Raw genomic sequence first — 21,018 nt, 5'->3', positions numbered from 1 at the left:
GTAACACTGACACTTTCCAAACAATTTATCTTTACCCAGTGTACAGTTTACTCCTTGGTGAGGTTTATTCCAAACATAAGATAGAATTTAATTAATATATGTTGCATGTATAGAATAAACAAAGTTGATGCCTCGCATAAATACTTGAATAAATCTGTTCACATAAATACTTGAATAAATCAATACAGACTATTCCATGAGAGATGAATCAAGGACAGAGTCCTTTCCAAACACTTCCCATTCCCAGAGAGCAGTGACTGTGATTCCCCGTACATCCCATGTGACACCCGCCCTAGGCGGGAGCTGTTGGAGTACCAGCTCACCTGGAGTTAACCTTAACTCAAGGCCAGGTGGCCAGACAGCAAGTACAGGTTTGGGCCATCAAGCTACTACAAGGGCAAGTTCTACCTACGCTTTCTTCAGCAAAGGCGTTAGTATGGATCTTCACCTATCTGTCAATTTTCACAAAGTTTGTGGAAACATAATTATCTCAGTCTTCCAACTTTGTCTCAACTGAGCCTCTGGACTCAGAAATTACAGGAAGCTCGAAGAGGGAATGACGCAGGGCAAGATTGTATTTGCTTTGTTTCCAAAAACTAACACCATCACACACCCCCTCAAAAAAAAACCACAAAAAACACCACCATTTTGGGGGTTCAATCAAAACCCAAAATTTGTGGCTAGACACATATAGCAGCATTTTACACTATAACTCAGGCCTATTATTTGGTTAGTAGACAGAGCATGTAATGTTTCTTCATTATTAGTTATTTGGGCTAAGACTAAATTTACTGCTAAGCGACACGCTGCATTTCTGGAGGTCACAGATTTCTGAAAAGGCCCACCACTGCCATGACACCTTTTGCAAGACACAAAGAGGTATTAAATGAAAGTTCAAGCAACAAATAGAAGAACATATTGAAAGCTATTTGAACTAACAAACTAGACTGTGACACAAAACCACAAACTTCAACACATAGGTATGACAAAGCATATAAAATCATCCACTACAAGTTACAAATAATTTTTCTGAGGCACTATCACTCCATGTGACACATTTTTAGCTAACCAAAATCCTGGACAGACTGCTCAATTTTTCCAGGTATTTTTTTTCACCTTTTGGTGAATCTACAACCTAACTCCTTACCCTAAAGGCAGGATTTGCTCCATGCTCCAGTAAGCACTTGACAGCTCCTGTACAAAGGTTAAATGCAGCAATATGCAAAGCTGTTCCAAAATCAAAATCACTACAGGTGGCATCCACATCTGCAAATAAAAAATCACATGTAAGGTATGTAAGTCTGTTACATGAACATTTCACCCTACAGATTCCTTGAGAGGACATTAATTTTTACAGTTTATGTTAACATTTATACAGAGAGATGATTATTTATGTACTAAATGGTTATGAGAATTCTACACAGAGTATCAACCTTATCTGCATCTGTTTATTCATACCATGAACCAATCTGGAAGATGAGCATTTACCTTCATTCATTTTATAATACTGATGACTTAACTGCAAAATTGTTGCTATTCAGGGTGCCCAATCTACTGTGCTAAGATTAACAAGTTAGTAACTTTCAGTTTGCATATAAATTAATGTTTCAGAAATATTTATATTTTATTGCTTCCAGGTGCCAAGTGTTAAAATGAGATGCATCTTCAACCAGTTGTTTTCCTTTGTGAGCAGGCAGTGGGGCAAGGGAAAACTGATTATACCTCTGCTTTACATTGATCTAATTACTAATGACCAAGAATGAAGTAAGAGCTAGTGATTTCTATAATTTCTTTTGGACTCTGAAGGGTCTTGCACTGATAGTTCAGAAAATGGAGCACTGCATTTGACTAGAAGAGATTTAGCATAATATATTTTTCTGTCAATTGTTCACAGTATATCTTTCAATCTGCTATGAAGTTATTACTGTTCTAGAAGATTAGAGTTTTAATGTCTATTTATTCTTTCACTCCTGTCCCAAACTATACAAGAAAGATATCTGCTTAAGTCAATTATGTATATGACTGTTAATTAAAAATGCCATCTGATTTAATACACAAACAAAAAGCCAAAAAATAATAGCAATAACATTCCAATTTGAAACACTGTTGAGAATCAAAACTTTCCACCTCAGGGCTGTACAGTCTCCTGGTATTTTCCAGTATTGGTCTCTGTCCCAAAAACCACTAGCCCTTCTCACAACATGATAAACAAAGTATATCCCAAATGAATCAACATTCTCATATAGTTATACTAAATTAATGTTTTGGGGGCAAATAAAACGTCAACATATATAGAAGATATATAAGTATATATGTCTGTATAGATGTGTCAACTTTATACATAATAATAAAGATTAGGTCAAAGATGGGACACATTGGGATCAAATTTTAACATTTTTACAATTGCACTAATATGAATACAAACTTTGTTATTTTAAATTTAATTGGCACATGCATGAAAAAAGGCTGCATTCACAAGACGCAATCATAAAAACTGCTACACATGCAGATGTACCTTTTATACATCAAATGTCAAAAGATCATTACCAGTTTAACACTGAGTAGAAGCTGTGTAGTTGTATACAGCCATTGAAACCTCCATGTTTAATAAGGCTACCAAGTATTTTCCGCACATATAGGAACCAATTTGCAGAAATACTGATCAATAACATCAGCTACTGAGTCAGCCACATTTGCATGTACTCCTATTTTAAAAAGTAACTGACATGTAGGTTTATTTTTTTTAATTAGAGTAGCGTGACTTCCTCAGTCCAGCTTCACGCTTGGAGTTTTTAAACACTGTTTTCCTTCAGCTATGTTCTAGGTCTAAGTTGGCATAGTACAGGTGACAAAAAGAAACCCATAGGTATCAAATGTTACCCAGTAACTACCCCCAATTTATCTAGGGAAATTTAATAAGCTGCAACAGTCTGTCATTAGCATCCCATGCACATTATAGTCATTGTCTATTGGCACCACACAACATTTCTAATTCTTAAGCTTTTAACAATTTTTAGATTTAAAACCTCTAATAAACTAAGATCAAATTAGCTCTCTGTTCTAACAATTGAGGAGCAAATCCGTATACAGAATTTAATTGCAGAGCGCCATAAAGGAAATAGTTTAGCAGTAAATCAAAAGGAAACATCTGTGGGACTGGCTTTTTCACAATGGATGTTTCGGAGTCAGTATACCACTGTCTCAAAAAGTTATTTATACATTAACAACCATTTTTTCTCCAGTTCAGTATGGATCTATCCAAGACGTATTTGCCCTCTACATACAACCACCCTTCTCTGCAAACTGCCTCATGAAATATGGAGCTAAGATTATTCTTTCTATTAATTCAGACTATCCATTGTTTTCATGTCACAGGGCAAATCATTTTACGTACTTTCTGAGAAAAAAAAAATCATCTGCTTATCCAAGAGCTGCCAACTGCCAAGCCATATAACCAGAGTGGTTTCCTTGGAAATCTGAGCAAATTCCCGTCCCTTCCGCAGGCACTGCACAGGAGGCGATGAGAACACCAAATGCAAATGAGGTCTGAAAAAAAGACCTAATCTGCTGATGCAAATTATGGAGACCAGACTATTGAAATGTGATGTGGACTTAACCACTGTGCAGTCTTATTTTGTCTTTTGTTACCAATCTACACTTGTTACCTCTTAAGCATGTCATACCAATAACAGCGCTGTTTAACAATTACGTCCACGATGATTCAAGATGTGGTAAACAAGCCTTGTGTACTTCAAAAACCTATCAGCTTTTCAGAATTTTGACACAGAGTCTTTAGCTACAACTAGCTAAAAAAAGGACATTAATCATTTTTCAACATGGCACAATCAGAAGGATATTCAGTAGAACAAATTAACATTTGTACAATTTTAGTATTAAAATTGCTTACTGGTTTGATATCCTGACCAAATTAGGAACAAATGGTTCTGGTTTAGAAGCATTTCTATATTTTCATTTGCATTAGTATAAACAGGGCTCCAATTACCAAACCTTCATATCATTCCAAATGGTATTATCTATTTATGCCAAACACTAAAGTCAAATTGTTCCTTACATGACCTTCTAGACAACTAAGTAGTACAAAAAAAAGTTGCTTCAGTCACTAGTTTGCCACATGCCGTTGCCAAATCCCCACTTCTCTTTTACCCTCCTCCCAGCATTTCAAACATACTTCTCAACGTTTAAGGAATCTTAAAAACTCTAAGAATTTACCAGAACAGTTACATCTTTGGTTTTCTGCATACACTTTCTTGGTCCTCAACAACTTAGAATTAACCTGTTTGCTTTCCGTTCTATTAGGTACTTCTCTACCATCTTGGACAAAGCTTAAGTTTAAAAACCAGCAATGGAATCACTGCATTAAACCACCAAAAAAAAATAATAATAGGTTAAGAGAAAAATGAACCAATGAGGCTGACTAAAAGAATAAAAAATTAGAAATTATTTATGTATAATAAATGAATCCCACACTTAAAGACCACTACAGACCAGCTTAGGGTCAACAGAGTAACAAAATACAGACAACTACACGAAACAAAAGTAACAATGCCTACCTTTTGGCTTTGCATTTTTCAAAATAACACTAATAAGTTCTGGAACATCAAAGTAGGCAGCATAATGCAAGGCATTCATATTTGTCCAGCGGCTGCGTAAACTGCTATCAGCACCCAAATCAATAAGCTGCGTAGCAAATTTTACAGCGGTTTCAACATCACCTGCAAGGTAAATTTTGTAGAATACGCATTAGAGATTTATTTGACCTCAAAAAACATGTACATGCTCACGTGTAACACATAATGTACATTAAACCCTCATTTAATGGGTTTAACACATAATGTACGTTAAAGCTCACAGCAGAATTATTATGCCTTTCTTTTAGGATTAGGATGCAGAAATCTTTGCCTTTTCATAAAGGGCTGAAAACTCTACTATAGTATATATAACACTACCTGTTTATCTCTAATGTAAATAATGAACTGTGTCACCCATCAAAACCAGGGATTTTAGTATGTAATAGAAGAAAAAAGATTACACACCACAATGTTGAAGTTTACTTTAAAAGATCTGCGAACACCAGAAACACTAATCTATGCCAGACTTCATTCAGAAACACAGTTCAAACACAGAGAAAAACCGGGTTCTGGGTCAACAAAAAAGTAGCACAACATAGAAAAGCTAATAGGGGTGTTCAGAGTTAAATATGCTCTTACTTCCAGTATTTATTATCATAATAAGGCAAACAAAGATTATTGTTTCCTTCTGACGTGATCAAGGTGAAAGAAAAAAAAAAAAAAAAGAACATCACTGATGGATAGATGGATAGTTTAGTTCACAGTTTGTACCGCGGTCTGAAACAGCTTTTTTCCTTCCATTCCATAATTTGCTACATTAAATATATGTTTATGCTGGTAACATTGTTTGCAATACCTATACCGCTAACTCAACTTACTCCCAACTGCCACAGCCATAACTGCTCTACAGTTCTTTATCTTCCTTTCTGATGGCCACTAGAAGAGACAAAACCAAGCTGTATTTAAAAAAAAAAAAAAAAAAAATCTACTGCAAGGAAAAATTCTGTAATAGTCGATGGGATTAGCCTTTGTGAATTAATTAGGTTTCTACATCTATAATGACGTTTCTTTACTCACCAATACCATGAGCCCCTGACTTGCAAGTGTAATGCAAGAGAGTCATATCAGTCAGTCCATCTCTGTCATTCACATTGCAACCCCTTTTAATGATCTGAGAGACAAGTGGAAAACAAACACTTTTTAGCTCTAGCATCTCTCTGACATCAGCATTATTTAGTAAGTCATTTCAGATATATTGACTCCTGGATTCATTTCAATGGCTAATAACAAAGAAGCCTGCCAGAATAGACTGCAACTGCAGAACTGAGCAACATACACAAATCTAATAAATAGCATTATATGAATATCATTAACCTTCATTGATAACAAATTTTAAAGCTTTTGTATATTATTACTTCTATCATACATTTCACATGCTGAAAAGTTAACTGCTTAACTGAACAATAGGAAAACAACATAATTTATGAAGTCTCTCCCATTGTTTTTTGGTCTCTCAACCTCCCTCACAAAAAAAGCCCCCAGTTACACTACAATAGGAAGAATCTTTTACTTCCCCACGTGTCTAAAAAAGCCTGTAATCCAGAAGAAGACAAATGAGAAAGTAGGATGGAATTCCTAGAAACAAGGTGTCTTCTGAAAGGAGCCTATTGAAGGTTACAAAGAGATTTCAGTTCCTAACTCATTTGGAGCCTTGGAAACATTGCCCTTAAGGTCAGGCTTCACTGCGTCTTCATATACTGGAGTTTATGGTTACTGCTAAGTAGGAAACTGAAACACCAAGGTGAAGGGTCCCTAACCAACTCCTTTGAGAAGAAACATTGTTTCCACCATCAATCCAAATGTACTGAATTTTTATCCATCATCTTTCTCTTTCCAAATGAAAGCTGACAACATGTGGAATGCAAGGCACTGATCAGTAACTACTTGTTAAAATGCAGAAGCTGTCTGCGTTTATGATTAGTTCTGCTTCTGAATGAACTGGTTTTATTCGCTGTCAGCATAGTATTTCTTTAATACTGAAAGTATTCAAGGATCTTCATTGATACCTCACCTCATTCCCAATAATATCAATATTCTGCTGGACCTGTGGAACCCACTGCCTTAAGATAGCAAACAATTCAGAAACTGATGTTTTGGGGTTGAAAAGTATTTCTTGGCATGCTGCATCATTGGGATCGAAGAACGAAAACTCTTAAAAAAAAAAAAATCATTAGGCACAATTGTAAGTTTTAACATGCATCTAGTTTTTCAAACTCAGAGGCAAAGAATAGCAGAGAGAGTCACTTCACTACTCACCACACTGGAAAATTAGAATGTTGAATTAATTTAGAAAATTTTCTTTAACATCTGGTCTATTTTTCCTTTAATACTAATGTCTTGCTTCTATTTCTGAACAAGCTTTGAATCAGCAACCAATACAATAGTACTGCAAGACAGATTTTAAGTTTAGGCAAGGACTAACAGAGATGTGCAATGATTATGCTAATAAGGGTTTACTCTTCCTTCAAGCTAGCCAAAGACTGCTGATTCTAAGCTGTTCCCAAGCATAGACAAGCCTCTTGATCTCTTTGCGATTAAATACGTACATGATTTCTCCATACGCTACAAAACATGTCTTTTCCTTCTTCTTCCATCACAATTTACACAAAATATACCGAAATATAAACATGTGCACAAATCAGGAAAGCATTCTATGGCCTCCATAATTTTCAAATAGTTCATGAATGTATCAATCCCAGCTGGAGGCAGCTGCAGGTAACAAACATCAAACAATTAAGCCACCAAACCAAGCTCAGAAAAAAGACATATTTTTAAGATTTTAAGCCTCACGTTGCTTCAGGCAGCCAAAGTACGGGTGTAAAAACTACCTTATTATTAAAGTATGATATTTCATGTTACTTACAGGTGTATGTGTGTGCATTTATATACACATACCGTATTTTAAATTTGTAGAATTTCTTCCAACTCTGGAAAATTATGTGAAAGAATCTGGATAGGAATGGCTATTAGGAGAGGGAATGGAAGCAGAGAACCTACTGTCATCAGCAAATGGCTGAATCAAGGAAAACACTGAACTTTTACCCCTGCTGCAGCAACCAGGGACTTGCCTTTTAAAAGGTTTCAAATTAACGTACAATGTCAGCTTGCATCAATCGTATATACAAGGCTCTCAGAAAGGACATAGAGGTTAAGTGAAATAGAGCATCAGCCATCTGGGTGTATGACACGGTATAAACTACTTCTGGATGAATAACCATAACCTTTTCTCAAAAAGAGCATACCACACTTCTAGATTGGATTAACGGATAAAAGCACATATGGAGCTTGCTTCCTGGCTATCCAGAGTTCCTCTAACTGCATTGCCTTGATTCAACAAGAATGAAAAAGGACAACTTCGCTAATATTTAGCGTTAATTTTTATTTGCACCTGGCATATAAAAAAGAAGCGAACCCCTTATCTCTCAGCCCTACACTAAGTGTGCGTCTTACCTATGTCCCATGCATTGACACAGACCTACTGATTCATCTACTAATACTTAACTTCTGTATAAACCACAGTTGATCTATTGCTTGAAGTAAACAGACAACTAGTAAGATTAATGATCTTACACAGCATGCATGATTCTTAGTCTACCAGCAAGATTTCTAGCTATGAACTTGAACCAAAGTATATATCAGAAATCAACTCTAATAGACTGGTACAGTCAGCATGCTAGGGTAAAAACCTGAGAATATAATAACAACCATCATAACTGCTTAACAGGTGATCAACTGTAGTGTTTGCAAACCAAAGAAACATTACAGAAAATCTGTTAAAACAAAAAGTTCCATGAAAGGATGCCAATGGCATCTAGATACTTTAAAACATTACTTTCTCCACCGCTATCTTTCCCATGCATTGATTACAGTGCTCAACAGTATTAAGGAAAAATAAATGCACTTAACGTAATGACCAAGTATCTTTGTCTGTTGTGGTTTAACCTTCTTTACTCAGATTCAGTAATATTACTGTTACACAGGTGATAGCGACCTCCTATAAAAGGAATTTTTCTTTTATTCATGGAGTAGGCATAGACCAAGTAGGACAGATAGTAGTGATATTGTAGTGTTATTAGAGGATACCACAACATAACAATGTTTAAAGAAGGATGAATGGAAAATTTTTCTAAGGGATAAGAAAGCAGAATGGAATAAATCATGGCAGTACTTAGAGTAGAATAGGACAGACAAGTTATGAGAATAGGCCTAAACCATGTAAAGAAAGACAGATGTTCATGTACTAGAATATGTTGTACAGAACTGTTAAATTTCCAACCTGTGCTAACTCATCAGATGGGTCTCAAGAATGCTGAGTCTGTCAAAGACAGAACATTACATGTATTTCTTTCTCCTCAATACAGCTGATTGCTGTAATCAATGCATGGGAAAAACAGAGGTGGAGGTAGTAATTTTTAAGGTATATAGATGCTATTAACACCTTCTGCAATATTCAAAGGCATTATACTTGTAGATCCCTACCTACAGTGACATGTTAACATATTATATATCCTGTTTAAAATATTGTCATTTGTACCTGTGAAGACAATTGAACATTATTTCGAAAGCTGATCACCAATACTTGCTATAATTTTCTAACGCTCATTTCACAGTTCTTACCACCATAAAGATCTACACTTTCAACAGAAATATCCCCCTATAGTCTATTGTTTACACACTGAAAGCACGAGAAAAAGTGTAGCTCTAGAGGCTTTAAATGTGATCTAGATGGTTAACCACATTTAATTACTGCAATTTTACATCCTAACACAATATCCAGTTCTATGCTGAGATGCAAAAAACCTACAAACATCTGACCACACACACAAAAGAAACAGTAAGAAGGAAAAGAAATAATTTAAAACAGTAGGAACAGTAGGAAAAACAGAAAAAGCTTGGGTCTTCATCTTTTATTTCCTTTAAAAAAATAATAGATAATTCATTTAACAAGCAGAAAACCTTTCCTGAAAAGGAGGAATAAATTAAGAGCTGATAGCTTTTCTTAAAATTTACTATTCAAATTTATTCTCTACTGATCACAAATTCATTTTCTGTTAAAAGTACATACCACAATCTGAAGGCATTGGTGCTGCAGCAACAGAAAAAGTAACAGATGTTTCAGAGTTTGGGAATAAGAACCGTCCTCTTTCAATAAGGGAATCTCCTTCTAAGGAAGGTTCTGGGAGATCCTCTATGGTCATCTTCTAGAAAGCCACCTTGGGAAGAGAAAAAATGAATAAGTGACCTCATTAGAAATACTTGGGATGAGTTCTATCATAGTAAGATATAACATGCAATGAGGCTAAAATCTTTCCTTTTTACAAACACAAAATATTACTACCATTACATTCTTATAAACTAATAAAGATGATTAGTAAAAGCTAGTAGAGTATGGTGTCGAGGAAACCCAACTTCTAGTTTTGACTTCTTCATTAAACCTGCATGTTGTTAATGAAAAACATTTCTCCCGTTTTCCACTTGAGCCGTAATGAAAATAATAATGCTGTAATTAGCAACCACATGGTGATGATGAACAAATTAGTATGTTTTACAGCTTTATGAAAGTGTGAAGCGTCAAGTGCCTTTCCTCGTACCCTGCATGCATCTTTCTTTTCCTTCACTGTGACCAAGATCACGCTACCAGCTACAGCTTTCTCCTCTTTTAAGATTCTCATCACTTTAATCTTCCCACACAAAGCTGCAGATAATTCATCACTGAGTGATTCAGTCCTGGACTCATGATTCCGTAGCAGCTCCTTTCCCAGCTTCTCCCCTCTATGTTTTAAAATAGCATACTTACCACAGTGTTGTAACCTCCACCCTGGTGCTGTTTCCAGTCAACTTTTCAGGTCTTAGAGCAACCTAAGAGAGAGAAGAAACATTAAATGGACGTATGGAGTTACAGTGACATTTTCTAACAACCAGGCCAAGTTACATTCTAGTTACAGCTCACATGCTAAGATCAGAGGAGAGCTGGCTACCACTTGTAAGACAGCTACTCAGGCAAATTCAGTAAGAAATAAAGAAAAACATTACCTGAATAGAAACAGACATTATTGTGCTATCCAAGACTACATCTCCAGATGAAAATCTAACATTCTGCATCTTGAATTTTCAAGGTTAAATCCTCAAAAGTAAAAGCAGAGCTTCTACTAAACAAGTATAAATTTTTATTCTGGAGACTGTTACACAGTGCTTTTTACTCAGGAATTTGCTTGACAGAAAGAATTCATGGAGCTTCAAGACATGTTTGGTTTTATTACATTTAATCTATACACATGAGTGAACAGGAAAAATAAAAAAAAAGTAGTCTCTTTTTGAGACTTATTTTGGGTTTTGCATCTTACACACAACAAGCTATGTGAATAGATTTATTCTGGTATTTCTCCAAATAAATTTGTCACACTATTTGGGAACCTCACATAATCTACATGCTAATATAAAAGGCATTTTAGCAGTGGATTACAGATGCTAATCTTGAAGTAAATAAATTAAAACCTCCTCTTCTTGCACGCCATGGACAGTTCACACTGTCCTCAACTTGGAAAAGAGGTCCAGATGAAAAACACTCATTTTTCTCCAACTAATTCATTTCCTCAGTCTTACGCAGCTGTACAAATGCATGTGCTGGCACAAAGGGAAGATCAAGGAAGAGGACACTGGGAAGGGCAGGACTATTTCTTCCCACAGCATTATCAAATTGCATCGGCTTACGCATTCTTAGATTCAACAAGGCCAAAAATATCACTAATTATTTCAATTATTATTTTCACCAGTAAGGAAAAGTTAGAGTTTACATTTTGAATAGCTTTATAGTTACCATAAACATGATGGCACAGCTTTCTTGTATGAGGGAACAGAAAGTCTCTTAAACTGCAAATCACTGATTAAATCTCTTATGTAGGGCAACAGTGAAATAAATTTGCTACCATCTGACATTTGTTCAGAGGCTATGATAAAATAAAACAAAACAAAACAAAGTTTTGTAAAACAAACAAGTCCACAGCAGTTTTTCACAGGTAGCACATCAGACTCTCTCATGAAATGCACAAAGGAACAAGTAAAATGCATGAGTACAGAAGAGATGATAGCTGAACCTGCTAAATTAGAAAAAGACAGGAAAGGAATTATAAACTTTTTACACAGCACCGCCATTACAACGTTGAGGAAACAAAAGAAACACAGTGAAAAGCAGCCAGACCTGACTGAGCGGATGGTAACAGGAAGAGGTGAGATTTGTAAAGTATGATGACAAAAGTTGCTGGAACTAGAAATCAATAGAGACATTTGAAAATTAATGCAAAAAAGACTGCTTATTGCACACAGAAAAGCAGACTGAACAGAACAGAATCTGTGCACTTGCAAGTATCCAGGGCATCTTGTACTCTAAAGGGGCCAGAGGGGAGAATACAATCTGTCACACAAATGAAAAGAATTCAGCACGTGAACTACCAAAGCAAAGAAGGCAGGGAAACAACCCGTGTTGTTGGGTAGGTGACACGAAGACCCAAGTGCTACAATGCATGCACCGACCCAACTCTGGAAAGAATGGCTTCGCACGTTTACGCTAGTGCCAACGCCCCCTGACCTAAGTGTGCACATCCTTACACCGTGGGATTTTAATTTGCATCTAGAAATATGCTACCAGGTCATGACACAGTACTGAACCATGCAATGTCAAGGCAACAAGATGTTCTGCACCCAAGACTACCTCACGTATAACATCACAAACAGTTAATGTCACACATGCGCACCTGCAAAGGCAAAAGGGAAGCAAGAAGTTTAAAACTATTTCAAAGAAAGGGAAAAGACAGACAGACAGCATCCTCATAATGACTTCTGTTACGTGCAAAAACACAACTGCCTAAGGTATTAATGATATCCAAGACATACAGACTCAGGTGCGAAGTCCTGGTGAAATGGAATGGAAGGTCTTCCAAAAAAGCGATGATTTCCCTATGTTATTAATTTAGACAGACAGAAAGAAGGGGTCAGAGAAATTCAATGAAAGAAAGGACAGAATTTTCCTGTTCACAGTATTACCAAACTACCACTAAGTGTAGTCTAGCACAGCAGAGAGGATCATACTTGCTATTTGCCAGCCATAGGTTCTTCTAACTGAATTAAATCTGAAAATGAGCAACAGAAAAGTCATTGGGAAGAAAACTTAAAGGAGTCATCAGATGTACACGCACTTATGTTGACAAGACTAAAGTGCAACTACAGGTTTCCTAATATCCACAGAGAAGTGCACGGTACCTCCGCATGTATTTTAAAAAAAAAAAAGCTGTATAATACAGGATCCAACTTTTTCATGTAATCCGGATTTTGTAATTTGCAATTTGTGTTAAAGCACAAAGTTTTCCTGCAAGTGCTATAAAAACCTTGCAAAGGCTAAATCACTTCAAGTGATGAAAAACAATTGTGCCAAGGCTTTGACAGCAGAACTTGTCACAAATGTGATGCTATTTTTGACAATAACCACGTATAATGGACAGCTGAGCGTGTACTTATACATGCTCAAGGAGAAAAATTAAGTTTAGAGAACAAGACTCTTGTACATACACTATATGCTTGCTCCATAGAAGTCACAGAAGGAGTGATGGACATGTCATGTGTGTACAGGTACACTCAAAACAGGTTTTTCAACCTGTGTGCGGGGGGGGCCCTCTTGCAACACGGCACTTTGTTTTGAGAAGCTGGAAGCGTGAGGGAGCCCAGGTTTCAGAGCTGTCCAGGTGGGCTCTGCTCCTCCAAAGCTTCCCGCCACACCGCCCCCAGCAGAAAGCTGGGGTTCGCTCAGACGCGACCACAGGATGGTTATGGATGCGAACCCCCACATACACACACCGGGAGCCGGCGGGGTTCCCAGCCGCCGCCTGGGCGGGCTGGGGCATGCAGTAACGCCTCACCGAGCAGGGCCTCCCCGCCCCCCCATTCCCCACACGGTGCTCGCGCTCTGCCCCACACCACCCCGGCCCGTCGGGCGACCCCGTGAGGTGCCCGCAGCTGAGGCGGGAAGCGCGAGGGAGGGGGGATCGTTGCGGCGGGGGTCGGGGCCGGCCGCGGCCCGGCCGCTGCGGCGTTCCCCGCACAGCCACCCCGCCCCCACCCCACGCACCGGCAGCGCAGCGGGGGGCCGCCGGTCGCCGTCCCGCTGGCCCTGTGGGAGGTGCGGGGCCACGGCCACCCTCTCGCCCCCGGCCCCCCTCTCGCCCCCGGCCCTACCTGCTCCCGGCGGGGAGGGGCGCTGCCGGGGCCTCCCGCGCCCGCCCGCAACCTGAGGCAACGGCGCGAGGCCGCGGCGCCCACCCCGCCCCCGCGCGGCCAGCGCCCCGCCCCTCCCCGCCCAGCGGCCAATCGGCGGCCGGAACCACCTTCCTGGCTCCGCCCACCTGCCCCGCCGCGTCCCCGATGGCGGCTGAGGCGGGCAGAGGCGCTGCCCCTGTGCCCGGAACGGCGGGCGGGGCGGTTCGGTAGCGGCGGAACGGCTGCAAAACAGGCAGCGCTGGGGTAAAAGTGGGTGGGAAACAAGCGTTGCTGCTGTGGGCACAGCCTCCGGGCGCTGCTGGGCAGCGTAAAAGGAAAACCCCGCGCCGGCCCGTGGGATGAGGGCGGGTATTTGGAGGCACAACCCCGCTTCAGCGCAGGGCGGAGGTGCCGCCTCGCCCGAGGTGACAAGTGCAAGGCGTCCTGCGAGGGGACAGGCCTGGAAAAGGGCCAGGCCGGGGACGGATCTGTCAGCATAACCCCCTGCGCCACAGTCAGCCTGGCCAACGCTCAGAAATAAATGTCAAGGGATGGTTAAAGGCCAGCGAACCGCAGATCAGGGCAGCTTTGGGAAATGATCCCAATGCTCCACAAAAAAATGGGGTTAGAAAGTATGCCTGGGAGGAGACGGGGAGCAAAGAGAGGCAGTGGCACGGTGCTGCGTAACTGCGGGTTTCAGGTGCCAAGTGTCCATGAATGCTTAATGCCATGGAACGTCTCTGCACCCACAGCTGCGGAAAGAGACGTGCTTAAAGTCATGCGTAATCACTGGTAGATTTAAGCACAGAACTCCAAAATCTGGGCTTCCCAGATGTCTTAGTAACCAATTGGAGGAACAAAAGTAGCAAGTTCCAAGAAGGCTTTTCAGGGGGTGCTTATCCAGTGCTGTAAACCTGATAAGGATCTAAATCCAAAGATTGGTAATCTCTAAGAAACCCGTGCAATGGTAAACCCATTTTCATATGGCTCGAACCCAGGCCACTCGAGGGGAATTTGACCTGGATAAGAACTCAGACAAGTCCTGCTGTATTTTTATGCTCAATGTGGGTCACTATTAAGTAAGCATAACTGTTGTTTATAAACAATTTTTGTTGTTGTTTTTCCCATGATAATATTAATTGTGGAGGGGAGGCAGGACAAATTATGAGAATGACAAGTGGAAATTACTTCAAGTGAAGTACTGGAAAAGTCGAGAGCTGTAAGTGCTCTCAGATTCCAGAGACGTGAAAGCTGAAAAAAGTGGAACATGGAGTTGCACTTGCGATAATAAACATGATACCAGATGGCTAGAGAAAAGCTAAGATAATTCTTGCATTTCTTAGAAGTGTTCTGTACTTTGGAAAAGACAAAGAAAATTTGTAATCCAGGAAAATGCTGGCATGCTATTTTCACCTGACGGGTACTTTAGAAAAGGAGTTTGAAGTATAACCAAAGACATGGATGTGTGCAAGATCAGATGTGAGCTAAGTATTGGCAGTTGATGTCTGCCTTTTTTGAGAGGCTTGATGTTCTGGGCAAAGGAAAAGTTTTATGGGTGATACAGAATAATGGACTGTAGCAAAGTGCCTGAAATAGAAATTATTAGTAATTCTGAAGACGACTAGGATTTAGGAGAATTTCAATGGAAGTAAAGTGCAAGCACAGGGGGAAACAGTGTTGAGTAGAGTTGAATGGAAACTACTGGGCTGAGGGAGGTTACCAATGACATCCTGGGGTATTATTCTTGGAACTAACCTTTGTTTCTTACTTTTCTTTAACAATTTTGGCAGGAAAAAACAGCAAACTGACAAGACCAAAAAAAAAAAAAAGGAAAGAATTGCTGTTAAAAAGGAATGAACTAATAAGACTGATGAATGGGATCATTTTATGGAATTGACTGAGGAAGAGAAAGATGCGATTGTAGTCGACAGTTACCAAATGAACATCATTACCAATATGATGCAATGGCATAAGAAGCAGACACTTAGGATGCGTAACTGGAGAGTTGTGGCAGAGAAGTGTTCATGCCAGAATGTTCTGCCATCCCCTTGGGAAATTGCGCCCAGTTCTGACCACCCTTCTTTTCAGCGAGAGGCAGATAATCTAGCATGTCCAGAGATGATTTGCTGGCACAGTCAAGGAAAAGAACAGTCTATTTTATGAGGTTACCAGAGCGTGGCTTGTTTAATGCAGCAGAATGAAAGCTGAGACAGAGGGTATGGTTGCCATCTGCCATAAACCATGGAAAATGGTGTGTGAATTCAAAGGTAATGTTGAATATGAGGATAAAACTGTGTGTGAGTACTTTTATGCTAGAAAATGAAAGCAAGCACCTAACAAAGCATCTCGGGTTCTAGAACATCCTTCTGGTTGGAGCAGTAAAGACAAAAACCCAAACATTTTAGCTCAGAGTGGATGCTGTGACTTAGTGCTGCATCCGCAAAGGAGACTGGACACCATTGCCTCACAAAACCCCTGTCTGTTCTAACTTCCACCCCTGGGCCCAGCAATGGAAATTTAAAAATATATGTATTTATGCAAACCTCATTCTGTACCTTTTCACAATATCTTTTTCAGGCACTCCTACGTGCCAGGATATGAGTCTAAATAAAAGTCTGTTCAGCCTATCCTGTCTGACTCATTCGCTGCTGCCACAGGCACCAAAGTTGCTGAGCACCTGGAGAACTCAAAACAATGGGCTGCAGCAGCTCCGACCACCTTGGGAGGAAGATGGGGAAACAATGCTTGTGAGCAACAAGCCTGTTTTAACTAAAATATTATTTCACTTCTTGTTTCTCCTTTGGGCAGAGACAGGGCACTACTAACCAGTTCCTTCATCTTTACAAATTTATGTGTCAGAGGAAAGGGATCATTTAAATGGCTTTGGAAGACACTGCAGCTTCAAGTAGAGCCACTCTAGAGAGTGAGGATTAGGGCAGCAGAGAGTTTCTGAAAGTGAGCGCGCTTAACATACCACTTTCAGTGTGGCTTCGGGACAGCAAGCACATTCAAAAGACGACGGATACTCCAGGAGCTACCCTCAGAGACGGCTGTGAAACAAGGAAGCTGTCTATCCACCCACAGTGAGGACATTTCTCTCCTACAAAAAAAGCTACCGGTCATTGTCAGTCTTCCCAGCCCTGCCCATTATTTCCGAAGGGACACGCCACCCTTCCTTCCCTCTGAGCACCAACCAGCACCCCGCCATGTAAATTGTTTCCAGTTTCTGCTATGTGTGCCAACTCCCAGCTCCTCAGACCACATCCACTGCTTCTGGATCCACAGCCTCGAGCCTGGTATTTCATCAAGAGTCACTCGGCTCCTCTCTCATTAGTGCCCAGGCAGTGAAAGATCACCTCTGCAGAGTAAACGCCTGCTCCACACACACGTGCGTCAGGACTCGCACCAGGAGGGCTGCCCCGGCACACCATACTGCTGGGCAGCAGCTGCCACGCTCCAGGCTGCCTGCGGGTTTGGCATGGATTCACACAGCTATGAGTGCACACATTGTGGTTTCAGACACTCTGCGAGAAGCAGCCTGGAGGAATGCTGTATTTATCTCAGTTTTCAGGGAAATCCTGAGATGCTTTAGGTGAGAGAGTCCACTGGGAACTGGAAGAGGCATGAGTCTAAATAGCTGCACTCTTTTCTGTAGTGTCTTGGGATGTTTTTCGGGAATGCACGTCACCTGGACCTGACTTCTAGGTGCCAAATCAACATGACCACCTTCCGCTAGAAATGGCAGAGGCCATGGCCTGCCTGTTGAATTGCCAGTCCCTCACCTGATAGAAACTCGCTTTCTTTAAAATTGCTCCATAACCACAAACCTGCTTCCACTTGTGAGGACTGATGTAACCACCACCTAGGCTAATGGGACTGTCCCTTTTAATTTTCTAGATTTGCATAACTCCAGAAATCTATACTTAAAGCTTTGTGCTGTTTCACACAGTTCTTAGTCCTAACTCTTACCTTTTGGCAGTCATTGTCTTAACCATTAAAACCAGCAGTGAACATATTACTTACAACAGATAGCAAGCTTTTAAATACCCATGGATTTCTTAGCAAAGAGAAACTATGACCAAGTGACCAGAATACACTTTCCAAAAATAATAGACAAATACAAACATATCTCACAAAACTACTGCTGAGCTCAAGTGGTGTTAAACTCATACTAATTTTTCTCAGCTCCTTTGAGTCATCTGAGCGTACCAACAGCCCCGGGCAGGCAAACACCCAAAACTGACTTTCTGTAATTTTCTACTTATATTTCTTCCTTTGTTAATTCCTTTATAAAGTATTTTTGCTGGAGAAGGAAACCAGTTTCCTGCCTGTTTTCAGCAACTGTTTTTTCTTGTCCTCCTGCTGTTTGGGAAAAAAAAAAAAAAAAAAAAAAAAAAGTTCTGCTTTTGCAAAACAGGTTTTTGAAAGCATTGAGTTCATATTTATTGCCTCATGCAATTGGTCTGAAGCAATCTACCTAGAAGTTAGAAATAAAAATAGAAAAGGATTTGAGCTTCAGACAGCCAATTCTGAGAAGTTTATCCTTGACCCAGAGTCAATATAAATTTTGTCTTTCACTTGCACCATCCTCACTAATAAAGGCCCTGCATAGACACACTGGAGTCTTTAATTCTTTGCAAATAGATTTCCTTCAAACCATGATATTCCTATTCCTTACCATTTTCAACAGGTTTCCACAGGGGAAATGGGATGATGCTTTGTAAGTATTTCTGTTAGCGATTACAGAAAGGAGAGAATCTATTCCATCTCCCAGCACGGTGCCAGCTCTGCAGGAGAAGCTGAAATAAAAAGCAGCAATTTCTTATTTACTCAGTGATATCTAGGCCAACAATATGAACAGCTCCCTGGTTATATTCAATTTGCTGATATAAAAGAAAAAAAAAAAAGCAGGTTTCTTTCGGAGTAAAATAGCTCTTTAAAGTTGTTGTTATCACTCAAGCTCTTTGTAATTCCTCAGTGAGCAGAAATTCAGTTTCCCCAGAAGTCATCCACAAACGCAAACCTTAAATTTTTCAGACCCGATATGAGCATTTATGCGCATTCCCCTTGTAAATCCTACAACCTCTCAAAAGCAGTCCCTCATCATCATTTTCCCTCATCATAATTTTTAAGCCTATGTTACCAGTTTTACATGAAATTTTATACAGTTTTTAATCAACTGGCTCTAAAATCCATCCCATGGTTATGGCATTAGTAACACCTCTGGGGTCTGAGTACTGCACATCTCCATCCAGGTTCAGGCCTTATTCTTGCCTTTTCTAGGGCACTTATATAGTGCCACTTTCAGACTAGTCTTTGGTTTTCATCATCTGTTGCACCAACTATGTCCGACAGAGTGGAACATTTAAGTTCTTCCCTCGAGGAGTGCTACGTGACCAGGAACAGCTCCCTCAAAATGAGAATACTGCCCATTTTAACACTAGAAAGAAAGTATATGAAAGGAAGAGCAAAGGCGATTTACACACAATCCACATGCAAAGGAAAGCCTCCTTTAATCCCCGATTATCTTATTTTGGGTGCTTTCCTAGTGTCCATTCCTCAAACACAGTTTTGTGTTCTTCCGGGGTACTCATAAAATCGCTCAAGTCAGCAAGTACACAGGTAACAACACTTGGGCATCTACTTGAACATGACCAACTCTTTCCTTTTCAACTTTTGTTCTGCAAACAGTAGCACTGTAAACCAAAATACATTACTATAGTCACTGCACCAGGAATGACATCATCATATAGCAGTCATAAATTACAGATTACAAATTTGTCTGATCCTCTTACACTCAAAAATACTTCTGTGTCATTCTCCTCATCAATATTCTCTTCTACCACTGTTTTTTGACCTAACTTACCCATTTTGTTTTCTTTTTTGTTGCATGACCATGAGATAAAGCATTTTCCTTAGCATTTTCCATGAGGTAAAGCATTTGGGTTTTTCTGAAGTGCCTCAGACATGCAAAGCAATATATAACTACTTAGTAACAAGAATATTGATGAGGAAAATGCAGGTTCATAAGTGGTTGGAAAGAGGCACATCAAAGTTCCTGCTCTCTCACAGAAGCTGAAAAATTTGACACAACATTAAACAGTCATATTGCAAATACATGCAAACTGCAATTAAAGTTAGGATAAAACAGATGCCTTGTTAAAACTTTTTCTATGGCCCTCAATCTCTACTTAATAATAAATAAATAATAAATATTGGTTTAACATTAATATTTAAAATAATAAATGAGTACACAATAAATAATCATAAGCTATTTTGCATTTTTTAACCATGCGTGTATTTCCTATAAGATATTAATGCATGGCCTGAAAATAACCGGGGGGGGGGGGGGGGAAAAAGTGACATGACTGTAAAAATCAAAGGAAAAAGTGAGAAAAAAGAACTTCCCAAATACAACAACTCACATGGAGTTAATTGTTGAAAAATTCCCAGTGTGAACAGTGGAACAGTTGGAGCTGCTCTTTGAAGAAAAGTCACACAAGATTGTATAGCACAATTATTAGGCAGCTACATAAAGATGTCTCTCGGCTCCCACCGTAAACAGAAGAGGTGCGCTAAGGCTCATTGCTTGATCTACTGGGTTTTCCTTGACTTATTGCAGAGGGCTGCAGCATCCTGACTGTTAGGATCACTAGTATGAAGCAGCTGCCTAAATCTGCTCCGTTTCTCCACTTTGGACACATTAGACACGTGCCTAAAAGGGAATGCAAAAAGAGCTGGGACCATTGGGTAGAAACCACATCGGGGCGAGACACCAAAGCAGCCAGGGCGTGAGCCACATGACTTGCAAGAAGCAGAGCCAAGAAGTAATTACCTGACAACTTCTCAGAAAAACATAGAGGGAAATGACTATGCTATCATAAGTACAATTAAGTACAATTTATGTGTTCCAGAAAAATTACTTTAGAGAAAGCACATAGAGTTTTAAAAATTTTCCTGGGAATCACTGTCATGCCTTGTCCCCTGTAAAACAAAGTAATTTTGCTGCCCCTGTTGAACAGAAAAAGAGATTTAAACAAGGCTACAGACAATAACGACTTCCCATGCAGATATTCTGCTACTGCAGTCCAGCGGCAAGGAATGAATCGCGTAAGCAGTCCTT

At 39.8% G+C, this 21,018-nt stretch overlaps 1 protein-coding gene across 7 annotated transcripts in view; it reads right to left on the bottom strand.

The window, feature by feature from the left end:
- Positions 1-13,968, bottom strand: part of CLIP4 (CAP-Gly domain containing linker protein family member 4) — a 32,150-nt gene extending 18,182 nt beyond the window's left edge. For 2 of the 7 annotated variants that reach the window (XM_054195893.1, XM_054195899.1), the window contains exons 1-7: positions 13,875-13,968; positions 10,447-10,508; positions 9,715-9,862; positions 6,661-6,800; positions 5,667-5,760; positions 4,572-4,733; positions 1,148-1,266 (exon numbers count right to left, since the gene is read on the bottom strand). In XM_054195893.1, coding sequence (XP_054051868.1) covers positions 1,148-1,266; positions 4,572-4,733; positions 5,667-5,760; positions 6,661-6,800; positions 9,715-9,847 — 648 coding nt within the window. In that variant the 5' untranslated portion in view covers positions 9,848-9,862; positions 10,447-10,508; positions 13,875-13,968. Of the gene's footprint in view, positions 1-1,147; positions 1,267-4,571; positions 4,734-5,467; positions 5,526-5,666; positions 5,761-6,660; positions 6,801-9,714; positions 9,863-10,446; positions 11,454-12,734; positions 12,776-13,874 lie in introns of those variants that run through there. The other 5 variants (XM_054195895.1, XM_054195894.1, XM_054195898.1 and 2 more) reach the window with 5 other exon arrangements.
- Between the last annotated feature and the right edge of the window lie 7,050 nt (positions 13,969-21,018).

This window comes from Rissa tridactyla, chromosome 3 (assembly GCF_028500815.1).
Source record: "Rissa tridactyla isolate bRisTri1 chromosome 3, bRisTri1.patW.cur.20221130, whole genome shotgun sequence".
Classification (NCBI taxonomy): domain Eukaryota; kingdom Metazoa; phylum Chordata; class Aves; order Charadriiformes; family Laridae; genus Rissa; species Rissa tridactyla.
Note: the sequence above shows the minus strand (reverse complement) of the source record. Positions and strands in the feature narration are given on the sequence as shown.